The following is a 13,494-nucleotide window of genomic DNA, read 5'->3' as shown; positions in this document are numbered from 1 at the left end:
CAGGTGATATCTCATCCTAGTTCCCCTGCAAACCTACCTGATCCTTCCCAAATGGGTATCTCCCCAAATATCCTTTGAATTTCACATTTCTACAAATTTTGTAATCCAGTTCTTCAATTTAAAAAAAAATGAGCAAAAGTTAAAAATAAAATACAGAAATGCTTCATATTGGGTGGTATTGCTTGCATATTAGAAGAAATGTCCACTGAAATACAGAGCAATATTCCTGAGTAGTTTTTTTTAATCACAAGCTAATGTGGAAATGTGGTGAACTGAGCTTAAGACTAGAAAAATTAGAAACTGAGAGAAATTGACAGATTGGTCCATCCCTAGTTCAAGCTATGTAATCTTGAAAAGTATTGAATAGAGAGCCTGTACAGAAGAGATGTGGAGTAATAAGCCGTGCACTTGTACCTCAAATGCATACAGTGGTACCTCGCAAGACCAATGCCTCGCGCGATGAAAAACCCGCAAGACGAAAGGGTTTTGCGATGTTTTTGGTGACTCACAATACGAAGTTTTCTATGGCCACGCTTCGCAAGATGAAATTATTGCAAGGCAAAGCAACTCGCGGAACAAATTACTTTCGTCTTGCGAGGCACCACTGTATTTAGAAGGCTGTCTGCTGTTAGATGTGTAGTCTCAAACCAGGTTTTGCTTTGTGTAACATACTAGCTTTCCTGCTTCCTGTCCTTAAAACTTTTCACATCAGTGATACTCACATTTATTAATTGCTTTATCCAATACATTATAGATGCCCTTTTCACATACTGGAACAAGGCCTCAACATCAGAACTCATGGATTTTTTCACAATTGCAGAGTGAGTTGACTTGGCTATTACTATAACTCTTTGTATAGTTCTAGTTACAGGTAGGTAGCCGTGTTGGTCTGAGTCGAAGCAAAATAAAAAAATTCCTTCAGTAGCACCTTAAAGACCAACTAAGTTTATATTTTGGTATGAGCTTTCGTGTGCATGCACACTTCTTCAGATACACTAGAAACAGAAGTGTCAGACCCTATATATATACAGAGGGTGGTGGGGGTGGGTCGGAATGGGTGGTGGGCTGATGGGAGTGGTAAACCTGGAGATGGCTGTTAATGGCTGCTGATGGCTGCTGATGGCTGCAATTAGTCCTGGGCTGAGGTGCTAAAGAGAGCTGATCATGCATAATGAGATAAGAATCCGATGTCTCTATTCATCCCAGGTGCTTCCATGGTTTTAAGCTTGGTAATGATTTCCAATTCAGCAACTTCTCTTTGCAGTCTGTTCCTGAAATTTCTCTGTAATAAAACAGCTGCTTTGAGATCTCAAATTACAGAGAAATTTCAGGAACAGACTGGAAAGAGAAGTTGCTGAATTGGAAATCATTACCAAGCTTAAAACCATGGAAGCACCTGGGATGAATAGAGACATCGGATTCTTATCTCATTATGCATGATCAGCTCTCTTTAGCACCTCAGCCCAGGACTAATTGCAGCCATCAGCAGCCATTAACAGCCATCTCCAGGTTTACCACTCCCATCAGCCCACCACCCATTCCCACCCACCCCCACCACCCTCTGTATATATATAGGGTCTGACACTTCTGTTTCTAGTGTATCTGAAGAAGTGTGCATGCACACGAAAGCTCATACCAAAATATAAACTTAGTTGGTCTTTAAGGTGCTACTGAAGGAATCTTTGTATAGTACAGTTGTTGCATTTCAGGCATGAATTTAAAGTCCGTGGTAAATATTGTATATACTGTATAGCACTGCAACTTTTCAAAAAGTCCTGGTAATTGAGAAATCTGCAATACATCTCACAAGCTCCCAAGGCGACATGCACACATTTATCTCCACACATTCAGCATTAATACCATGTCGGCAATTATAAGTGAATCAGCTTGCAGTTTTTTCCATAAAACAAATATTTGAGCAAGTTTTTCAAACAGGATGTAAGCAAACCTGTGTGTGTATTCTGTTCCACTATTGTTCACATATAAATTGGAGATAGAAATTATTATTTTATACTTCATGAAAAGGGATGCACAGATGAGGGGAAATTAAACCTATTCCCTTTCCCCCATCTTACCTTGCTGCATTCCATTGTCCCAAGTGTTATTATCATTATACAGTATATTAAGAAGGTATTGTGAGCTCCCTTGAACATTTTATTGTAAACACAGGGTAATAATAAATATTGATTCTACCACTTTATGGAAATGCAGAATTGCACTTAAGATGCTAACAGATTTCTATAAACATTGACGGGAATCGATGGTCCTCAATCAGATACAGATCTAACACACAGCTGTTTGCATCAATCCGTCTGTCCCTAAGAAGATCAAAAGAGACCTGCTAGATCAGACCAAAGATCCATCAAGTCTGTTACCTAGCTTCCCACTGTGGCAAACCAGATGGCCCCAGGAAGACCACAGAGCATGGAGGAAACAGCTCTTCTGCATTATGTGTCTGCAGTACAGTATATCATATTCAGTCATACTGCCTCTGAATATGGAGAGTCATTTATCAGTCATAGGTCATATCTCTTGATATACCAAATCCCTAACTAATTTGTCTTCTATAAGTCATGAGCAAAGTTCTTTTATTTTTAAATATTTTGGGTTGCCTGTTCTCTGGGCATTTATTTATGTACTTTTTGACATTTCTGACTGCATGTTAATGTTTTCAGTGAAGTTACCCAATAATGTGAATAAAGCACTCACTATCCCTGCTCCCTAATCTATTAATGATGGGATGGCAGGTACTAGAAACCCAAATAAGTACACTGTTATAGCTCTTTGAGAAGATGCTCAAGGTAGTGAACTTTTATGGAAAGGTCGCTCCACGGGGCAACAGTATGTTCTATGATGCTCCCGTCACACAGTATCTGTATGTGGGAAATGTTCTCTAGACTGCCTTCTGTAATTAGAGGTTACTATCGTGACCTCTCTAGCATAAGTAGAGCCCAAGGCAGATCCTGGTAAGAGTGCATTTTGACCCCAAAGAAGACCACATGCCTGTAGGCTTTTCATTCATTACTATTTGACCGATGCTGCTGCCATAGCATTGGCATAAATATTTTTATGAAGATGGCAGATTGACTGTGAGCTGTTTCTTCACTGTTTGGGGTTCAGGAATTTAAATGTACTAGAGATCATTGAAGACACAGGTACAATCCTAACAACTTACTTTTCATTAGACACGGTTTGGATCGCACTACAGTACAAAAAACAAGTGGGGGGGAATTGTCAGTGATAATTGCTATGCTGTTTTAATAAACAGGATCAGCACTGCATCTTGGCTTCACTCTGCATGAGAGCAGAAAGTGTTGAACATAACTTGTTTGGCAGAAAGGTGACGGCTGTAACATGGGATTGAGGTAGAGATTCTGGTTTGGGGATGGGAATTAAGCCAAGTGATCATTAAAATCAAGGACATTCATTATTTTATTATATCATGAGCTGGCTCCAGTTAAGTTTTTACTAAAATTTTGTCTTAGTTTTAAAACTAACTCTCACTGTGTTCTTTGCAGAGTGTGCTTGCATCAGTTTCAATACATGGGGAAACGATACATCGCCAGGTACTGTGTATAACCTAATGGTGTAACTTTGTTGTGACAGAATGCCTTAAATTCTTGTCAATTGAATAATGTTCAGTTAATACTGGAAAGAGATGCGTTTGTATTAGAAGGTAAGTAAATGGCCTTTGTAGTGCTTGACACGTTACCTGAGTTGCCTTACTAGCACTGAAAGCTAATCCCAAATTGCTGCACTACATAGTTAGGGATTTTTGTGTTGGCTGTTAAAATTGGGGAGGTTTGCCCAAACTGCCTTGCAACATTCTCAAAACTGTGCATAGTACCTGAATGATAGCCTGTGAATTATTCCTACTTCCTGTGCATTCCCCAGTCAGACTAAACAAGGCTTTTTAACACCACATGTATCTTTTCATCCTATCCAATGCTGGCCACACTGTTCTTAGTTCCATTAGCTGCTCGTATGGAAATTTACCTCTGTTGTTGCAATATTTTGATGTTAGAGACAGCCTCCACATGGATTTTTGGCACAAGCCTGTAACTTGCTAGCTGATGCTATTGTGACTTATACCAGACACAAATACAGGAAATTATGACTTGGATATATGAAAGAGAAAAATAAAACATACATTGCCATTCTTTCTCTCCCAAAAGAAAATTATCCTATTGTCATTAGTTGATTTTGCTTTTAATCTTTGACAATGTCTTGAAAGGGGGCATGGAAAAATCAAAATAAAGCATGTTCTGTGAATCAAACTGAATATGTATTTGAATTCACCTAAAAATGTTGCAACACTTATATGACTATTTATCCCCCCTATCTCCCCAGCCTACTCCCAGGGGGAAATGCCATTTGGGGTTTTTTTCAGCTTTAGATTTGTTCTGCCTGCTTCCTAATGTTTGGGCCTTGTTCTCATAAAGCAGCTGATGTGGTAAAGCAGTGTATGAGCTGTAAATCACTTCAGATGGCAGGTATGAGCTCTTCTGACCAAAAGATGCCTCCACACAATAAATTAGATGTCAGGGAGAAGGATGCTAGCCTAGCCTTCTCTTTGAGCTTCTGATTTATAGGGAAGTGGTATCTTCAAGACGTTGAACTATAGCGTCCATTATCCTGATTATTGGCTATGTTGACTGGGCTAATGAAGTTCAGCATCGGGAGGGCATTGTTGTGCTGGTTCCTCTTGAGTAAGACCTCACATGCAGACTGACGTGATACAGCACATACATGGTTTTGCCATCCAGAATTAAGCCACACATTTCTAATGTGGCACTGGTGCTTGTGTTATTTCTCTGGGCTAGGGGTAAAATATCCTTTATTTATTTATTGTTGCATTTTTCTTAATGTACTCCATGATGTTTAACCATTTTATTTAAGAATAATACAGATTGTTGCTCCTGAAATTACAGTTTGAGCTTTTGCCCACTTGATGTATAAGTAGGAATATTCATAATGCATGAAAATGCATTAAATAGCTCTTGATGAATTTGTTAATAGACTATTTCACCAATAACATACCACTTGGTTGTGTTGCATGTGAAAACATTGAACTGAAAACTATGCACGTTTCTGATGTTCATGTGATTATTGAAGTGATTCACAAATATTTCACATTGAGATGCACCAAAGGAATGTGCTAGCAAAAAGATAGTGCATGCAATCTTTACACACCCTATGGTTGAGGAAACAGGGATGTGTGTAATTCTGGTATTGGTTTTCATTTCTTGTCAGCTCTGGTGGTGGTACACACTAGGAGGTTAGTCTGTACTGATTGCTAACACAGATCACTTTTCTATTTCCTTCACTTGATTGCTGGCAAGTTTAACAAAGTATATGGCTCTACTCCCTTCCTGCCTCGGTAAGATACAGGCATTAGTATTTCACATAATTTTGCTCTTACTGCATGTGTGCTTACTAAATACTCTCTCAGATCCTCCTTAAACTTTCTATAACAAATTCAGATCACACAAAGCTCTCTTTAAAATTATTTGTATACATGGTAGCACATTTACTATTCTGAACTAAATGTTTCTAAAGCAAGTTGTGTGCTGCTGCTTTCAAGCATTTTTGAAGCTTTTGAAGGTACTTGCTGTGATGCTTTCAGAATTCTACCTATTTTAAGCTAATGTAAAATGACCAAAGTACAGTGGTCAGGTAGAGCTAGTCTTCCTGACTGAGTCTGTCTTCCTAAGACTCTCACTATGGCTGACTACCTCCAGTCTATCCAACTGTAAATAATCCATTGTGGTCAAGAAGTAAATACTATAGCCCACATCCTTTATGTACTGCCTTGACTGACTGGATAAATTTGCCAGAACATTAACTAAAATAGATAATAGGCTGCATTGTATTTTCATCTTCTATTAGAGTTTTTGCTTGGCCTGCTTAACTAACTCTCACCCACTCTTGCTGCAGTGCAACATGTTTAACTTTTGCTTCTGTCCCATTTCACCCATCTTGCAGGAACCAGGAGGGGTTGGGACCCATAGTTCATGATCGAAAATCTCAGACATTGCCTGTTTCCCGTAACAGAACAGGGATGATGCATGCCAGATTACAGCAGCTGAGCAGCCTGGATAACTCTCTCACATTTAGCCACAGTAAGTTCCATGACATAACACCTGAAATCTCATCCAGTACCACAACACCAGAGGCAGGTCGAAACCCACACCAGAGCATGTCATGGACTTTATTTTTCTAGGTCAAGCACCAACATGAACTCTGTTCACAGTTTAGTGGAAGTACCAAATGATGACACAATGTGGAACATGGTTAACTACAGCATTTTAACATGCTATACTCAAAATTTTGTATACGTTGGTATTTGATGTATGCTACTTCAAATTTATGCACTCTGTGATGTTCATCTTGAACAACGTTTTCAACTGCCATTGAGAACTTTCATTATACTCTTTCTCAATAACATTTTGAAAACGGTGAAATGTGCTTGGTTGATCATGTGACCATGTTTTGGCATAAAGTTTTTAAGGGGAAATTTTATGAAATAGAATAAAACTACTGTGAAAGTCCATGATTTAGTTTGGATGTGAAGAAGCACCCAGTAATGAAGTGACTTTTTCTGTGTTTTCAGTGTGAGAAAAATATCAAGTTTGCTTGGAATTTCTGTAGACAATGGTAAGACAATCAGGTTGAAGTCAGCTTCTGTTGGAATTCTTGAAATGAAATCTAGATTTAAGTAATCTTTGGAAACATTTCAGCTGCATCATTAAGAATATCACTTGACTTTTGTGAAGCTTTACAGTATTCAAGAATGGGCAGCTTGCTGAAATAATAAAACCCACATTAACTGTGTACTGCCTGAATACTTTTAACAAATGCATCTGCTTTTCTGGAAATTAGTAGTGAGCTGGTTTAAGTCTTGGATACTTTTTCTTCATTCTAGCCTGTTTTTAAGGCTATAATCTAGCAGTGTATTCCCCTTTTTTCAAATTTTCCAAAACTGAAAGCTCACCCAGACCAGACACAGAAAAGATTGACAGCTCTTTCTCAAAAATACCTCACAGAATCCCCAGAATTATTTTCCAGAGGACTTCTATCCCTGAGTTCAATTTTTTTTGGCGGGGATGAAGAGATTTTCCAATACACTTTTTAAATATGGACATGGCACTGCTGCATGCAGATTGATTTGACTGAACACTGTCTTTGTGAAATCTGAAGTAATTTCCACTCAAGCAAAGTGGGGGGATTTCCCCCTCCATCTGGAACTCCCACACCACTTGCTCTGGAGGGCCCCAGGAGCAAAAGACTGAAGGCAGAAAACCCCTGTTCCACAAGTGGAACTTAGGACCAAAATCATCATTTTTGTCCTATTTTAAAACCATCATGTCAATTTGAACACAGACATAAAGTGCACTTCAGGAATTTGGTTGGGATAATTTTTGAGAAGGAAGGTATTCAGGGGGAAAATGGGTGCATGCAAATCCCCCTGTGTCTCTGCTTGAGCCTTAGGAGATCCTTAGATTTCTTCTTCTTGTAGCCATATTTCACAGTTTGCCAAAATTCATTTGCTATTCACTTGATGTTTCAGTGACGGTGGTTCTCTGCTGCTTCCTTTAATGTACAGCAGGACTGTGGAACCTTTGGCATTCCAGATGTTTATGAACTACCCACCAGCCCTAGCAAACATTCCCAAATGGCCAAGGATAATGGAAACTGTAGTTCAGCAACATCTGGAGGGGCAAAGGTATTAAAGGGTCACCTTTTTCCTAAGCATAGGTTGATCAATGCTTCATATTTCTGGGAAGAAAATTTGATTTTAAATTTTGCTAATTGGTATCCCCCCCCCCTTTTAAAATGACTATACCTATTTCTTAGCAGCTTATTTACTGAAATTATGCTCCCCAAGAGTAATATGTCATTAAATATTTAAATAAATAACTCATTTCAATAGTGCTTTTATGAAGATAGGAAATAATGGTGTTCAGTTAGGGAAATACAAGAGATATGTACATTTCTAACATACCTAGTCTAGCTTTTTATTGGTTTTGCGATACAGTTTTAGTGCAAACTCAGTTAACAGTATATGAGCAAAAAAATCCAGAAATTAATTGTTCTAACAAAGTGGAGATACAGGAATGAAAGTTAGTTAACCCAAAAAAGGGTTAACTCCACTAAGTTGCTTGGATTTTAAGTTTGCAGTGATTTTAGATGCTGCTTTGTGAGGTGCCTAATGCAACATGAAGCCCAGTGTTGCTGGATCAGTTCCAGTTAATGCAGTCTGATGATATAGACAGGATACTTGCAATGATGTGCCTAACTACCTGTTCATTAGATCCTTATCCATCATGGCTTATTAAAACTAGCTGGGGTGAGTTGACTGAATGGGTCAGAGGTGTGGTAAATGCATCATTGTGTGATGGTGTGGTGCCCACTGCCTTTAAAGAGGTGGTGGTGCATCCACTCCTGAAAAAGCCCAATGGAGTGCAATAACTGTAGACTAGTCATCAGCACTCCTTTCTTGGCAAAGGTGGTAGAGAGGGTGGTTATGGAGCAACTGCAGGTTGGATCATCTAGATCCAATCTGGTTCAGACCTGGTTTCAGAACTGAATCAGCCTTGCTTGTCCTGATGGATGCACTTCATCACAAAAGGGACAGGAGAGTGCAACCCTTTTACTTCTACTTGATCTCTCAGCAGCTTTTGATACCATTGGCCATGTTATTCTCCTGGATTGACTTAGTGAGATGAGTATCCATGGCATAGTATTACAATGGTTCCATTTATATATTCAAATAAGAATGAAAGTAAATGCACTTGTGAGCCTATATGAGCCTCCATAAAGGAGATTGCCCACTGCATCTCTCAAGGATGCATGGTGGGGACTTATTTCCTTCTGTCTGTGTTGCAAATGATTAGAGCATTTAAAGACTCCTGATGCAGCAGAATTATCTGCCTTTAGAGGAGGCTAACAGTTGTCTGTCTGCATGAGTCTGCTCAGGACTTGTCACCTTCCAACAAGCAGGCATATCCTAGAATGAGGACTCATTAAGAAACACATGGATTGTGTTTTTTTTGAAGGTGGGTAATTCTTAATCTTACATTCTTAGTACAGTATGAGGGTAATTCTTTTTGCTATGCTTTCAATTTTAAATCATGAAAAAATGTGCTTCAGGTATCAGAAGTCTGGAAAAGAACTGTCCTAGACCAAACTGAATGTGTCTCAGAATTTTTTGGAAATTATTTTTTCAGTTGTCACTTATCTAGGCTAATTCCACCTATGTGTAGTCCACAGGTCTGGGATACAATTGGAATATTACTGTAACTCATTTGTTATTTATGTACTCTCATCCCTTATGTTTTGCTTCAAGCTATCTGAAACATAAAGCAATCATTTACACGACCCAAGCTTGCAAATATGTGCACATGTTATATGTATTATAAATACCTGCAACTGCAACATTCCTGTAAGACACATAAGAATTCCAGCTTTGCTACTATTTGATTAGTAGTGTTGATATTAAAAGGTTGGAGTTTTGTCAAAGTCTGGTACAGAGTTCAAAGTAACAACTGCCTCAAATTTCCACAGGTTATGGCCATTCAGAAGCAGATGTCCTTCACCAATCTTTACTTGAAGCCAACATTGCCACTGAAGTTTGCCTTACAATTCTGGACACTTTATCTTTATTCACAATGGCATTCAAGGTATGTGCTTAGATACCTGTATAGTTAGGCGTAGCCAGAGTTTTTATCCAGAGGTAGCCAACATAGTGCTCTCCAGATGCTGTTGCTCCAACTCCCATCAGCCCCAGCCAGCAATACTGATGATCAGGGATGATAGGACCTTAATCTGACAACATCTGGAGTACAGGCAGCAACCAATTTGTTTGAGGGTTACACCCCAAGGCACCACACACTTATGTGAAATCCTGTATAATCGGAACACCCATTGAAAAACCCTTCAAACAACTCCTCTGTTTGTGATGTTTCCAGGTCACCTCTGAGTTTGACGCAATGTGTATAGTCACGCTTGTGCTCGTTCATCAAGTACTTTAAGGAACACCACTGCAGTTGGGTCCAACCCAGTTGGGAATCACTGTGGTATGTCCCAATCTAGTGGGCTTCATCGTCCACCACAATAAATAGAATGATTGTTCTTACCTGAAAAGTAGATTTGTAAGATGACAAACAGATGAAGACACTGGAGCCCTCCCTGCTGTGGTCTGCAGTTGTGCTAATTTCAGACTGCTGTCAAGGCTTTACTTAAGGGTTCCCTTTGTTCCTATGTTTAAGGATTATGTTATTTATTTTGGGGGCATGTCATCAGCCGGAGGGAGGTAGGCAGGTATGTTCAGATTTCTTTTCTATGTACGTACATCAATTACTGCTGCTTGGTGAGCCTGAAAAACTGAGATTAAGCCTGCCTCCCACAATTCTGTGCTCCTGCCTCCATCACTTGATTACCCAATCAAGTGTCTTCATTATCCACATTAACAATCTGCAATTCAAGTAAGACCAATAATTCTTTCCCCAATGTTTGTGTGCAGATAGCCACCAGGGAAGCATTCCATTAACAAGTCTGTAAGGTTTATAATGGTTTTTGAGGCCTTAAAGTAATTCATCTGTGTAGGGATCAAAATATAATTCTCTTAATTTTAAGAATCAGCTCCTGATGGATCATGGGCATAATCCTCTGATGAAAAAAGTATTCGATGTGTACCTTTGCTTTCTGCAAAAAAACCAGTCAGAAACTGCATTAAAAAATGTCTTCAATGCCTTAAGATCACTAATTTTTAAGGTAAGTAGTCTTCAATTTATAATTTCTTCTCTCTGTATGCTATATTGATTGGGGGGCGTGGCGTTCTGTTTTGTTACTTATATGCTGCCTATAAATGTGGAGAGCCCAGGGCAGGGTGTTGTTTTTCTCCAGACAGCATATTTCTTTGTTCAATCAGAGTATATATTTCTGAAACTGAGTGAAGGAGGACTCTGTTGTGTTCATGGAGCTTCAGCTTGGGAACTAGATGCCAGGTTCTGAAAAAAATCCTTTTTTTGAATTTGGACAAGTCATTGTCTTGTTGAGTAGACTGACATTCCAGTCCAGCCAGTGCAAAGAAGCAGGCTCCCGAATCCCTTGATGGAACAGGTGGACCCATTAACTGAGTAGGCCACTATATGTTCAGAACCCAGAACTGCATTACCAACAAGTGCTAGTCCGGTATGTAAACATAGTGTTTGGCCATTCAGTTTTACAGTGGTTATCTCCAGGGGTCATGGGAGAGATTAGAATGTGGGCCATATGGCCCACCCTTTAAAACAGGTGACAAAGTCACAATTGCTTTCTTTTTGGGAGATGGAGTTGCAGATCTGAAATATGACAACCCAAAAACACTGAAATCCTGCCTAAGCTTTGGGCTTATTTTGAGACAACAACTACCTTCTGTCAGGCTGTCAATATATATTTTCTAGTCACTTTAAGGGTGAAGCTTTACAAAGTTGCAAATTTTTGCACATACCACAAATTATTAGATTTGTGAGGTAGACAAGCTAGCAAACTCTTTGTACACTTACCGGGTACTGTATTTGCAAAGCTGACTTTGGGACTCCTAAACAAACTGGTGCACATGTCTACATCAAAGGTGTTTGTTTTTAGAGACCCTTTCTAATGTGTTATAAATTAAACAGCCAACTCCCATGTGACTTTTTTTGAATACTTTGCTATTTGAAACTTGTTACCTGATGGTTTTATTTTATCCTACCTTTTAAAGAGTAAATGTTTCTGTGTGTTCTACAGTTTCCTTCTACATTTTATGAAGGAAGGGCTGACATGTGTTCTTCACTGTGCTATGAAATTTTGAAGTGCTGCAATTCCAAACTGAGTTCAATACGAACAGAAGCATCACAGCTCCTTTATTTCTTGATGAGGAATAATTTTGATTACACAGGAAAGAGATCATTTGTGAGGACACACCTACAAGTCAGTACAGTTTGTTTTTATGTATTTAAGGTGTTTTAAGGAGATGAAATGCTGACCTTTTCTGGTATCGTGTCTTAAATACTGGATTGTGTGTACTTAGCAACATAATCCACCACATCCACTGTGGTGTAGTGGTTAAGAGCAGTAGACTCGTAATCTGGTGAACCGGGTTTGCGTCTCCGCTCCTCCACATGCAGCTGCTGGGTGACCTTGGGCTAGTCACACTTCTTTGAAGTCTCTCAGCCCCACCCACCTCACAGGGTGTCTGTAGTGGGGGGGGGAGGGGAAAGGAGATTGTTAGCCGCTTTGAGACTCCTTCGGGTAGTGATAAAGCGGGATATCAAATCCAAACTCTTCTCTTCTCTACATACTGCAGCTATATAGTGCATCGAGTAGCACACACAAACACTGTAAGTTATGTGTGATAATAAATGCTGCATGCCAAGCAGCTACGTGAAAGGGTCACCCTTGCTGCTGCACTCTCTCTGTGTACTTCCTATGCACAAATTTTGGAACAAGTAGCTGATGTTTCTAGATATTCAAACTCATGCCCTATTATATCACTGCAGTTTTAATGCAAATTATTCACATATAGGTTTGCATTTTCCCCACAAGAGTCTACAAATCAATTTTTTTGTATTTGTTTACTTACACAGGCTGCTTAATATTACAGGCTGCTTAATATTTAGGAAAGTTCCAAAACTGTATACAGAATTTATAATACATACAATATAAATCCCAAATTGAAATCTTCAAGATTTATGTTTCTTCTTCTTTACAAGGTTATCATTTCCGTGAGTCAGCTGATTGCAGATGTTGTTGGAATTGGTGGAACCAGATTTCAGCAGTCTCTTTCCATCATCAATAACTGTGCTAACAGTGACAGACTTACTAAGGTTTGTAGTAGGCTTTTTCCATTTCATTATAAAATTATAAAGAAGGGTTTGGATCATCAGCTTCATTCCCATGGCATTGATGCTGAAACCTCAACATGTAAACAGCCCTTATGGATCAACCATAATAAGCTTATAGTCATGTATAAGCAGAGAACAAAATGTACAGAAATGCTGTAGAATGAAAAATACAGAAGCAGTCGCAAAAGGGACCTTGATGAAGTCTTATTTGAAAATGCTAAAAATGCCAAGTTGTTTATGATGCTTGAGAGAGAAAGGAAAATATCTGTAAAATCTTTTCAGATTACAATAGTCCATGTTTGAGACACTAGTTTAAATATTCATTGTATAATATAAGTACATACAAAATTAGCTTTTAAAATAGTTACATTTTAGAGTTTTTTTACTTTGAAGGAAACAATGTAACATTAACAGGAGTAGATGCAACAAATAGTCAAGGCCATGTTCATGCGGTTAGGATTCTGAGGAATAGTCCACACAACTTTACTCTTCTTTCATACTACTTGATTATTTCTAAAGGAATTTCAAGCAACAGGTCACTAACTGGATAGGTACAGTTTAGTTTCTCACTGCTTTGTGCCGCTTGTTGAGCTCATTTTGCATATCGTGCCGCTGTTTTCACATT

General features: G+C 38.9%; 1 protein-coding gene across 6 annotated transcripts in view; it reads left to right on the top strand.

Annotated features, from left to right (window-relative positions):
* DOCK9 (dedicator of cytokinesis 9) overlaps window positions 1-13,494 on the top strand; it is a 116,690-nt gene that overhangs the window by 87,217 nt on the left and 15,979 nt on the right. For 4 of the 6 annotated variants that reach the window (XM_035116158.2, XM_035116156.2, XM_035116157.2 and 1 more), the window contains 7 exons: window positions 755-821; window positions 3,519-3,566; window positions 5,986-6,122; window positions 9,568-9,683; window positions 10,639-10,776; window positions 11,773-11,955; window positions 12,738-12,851. In XM_035116158.2, coding sequence (XP_034972049.1) covers window positions 755-821; window positions 3,519-3,566; window positions 5,986-6,122; window positions 9,568-9,683; window positions 10,639-10,776; window positions 11,773-11,955; window positions 12,738-12,851 — 803 coding nt within the window. Of the gene's footprint in view, window positions 1-754; window positions 822-3,518; window positions 3,567-5,985; window positions 6,123-6,613; window positions 6,658-9,567; window positions 9,684-10,638; window positions 10,777-11,772; window positions 11,956-12,737; window positions 12,852-13,494 lie in introns of all 6 variants that reach the window. The other 2 variants (XM_035116162.2, XM_035116160.2) reach the window with 1 other exon arrangement.

This window comes from Zootoca vivipara, chromosome 4 (assembly GCF_963506605.1).
Source record: "Zootoca vivipara chromosome 4, rZooViv1.1, whole genome shotgun sequence".
NCBI lineage: Eukaryota > Metazoa > Chordata > Lepidosauria > Squamata > Lacertidae > Zootoca > Zootoca vivipara.
The sequence above is the reverse complement of the archived record's forward strand: the minus strand, read 5'-3'. Positions and strand labels throughout refer to the sequence as shown.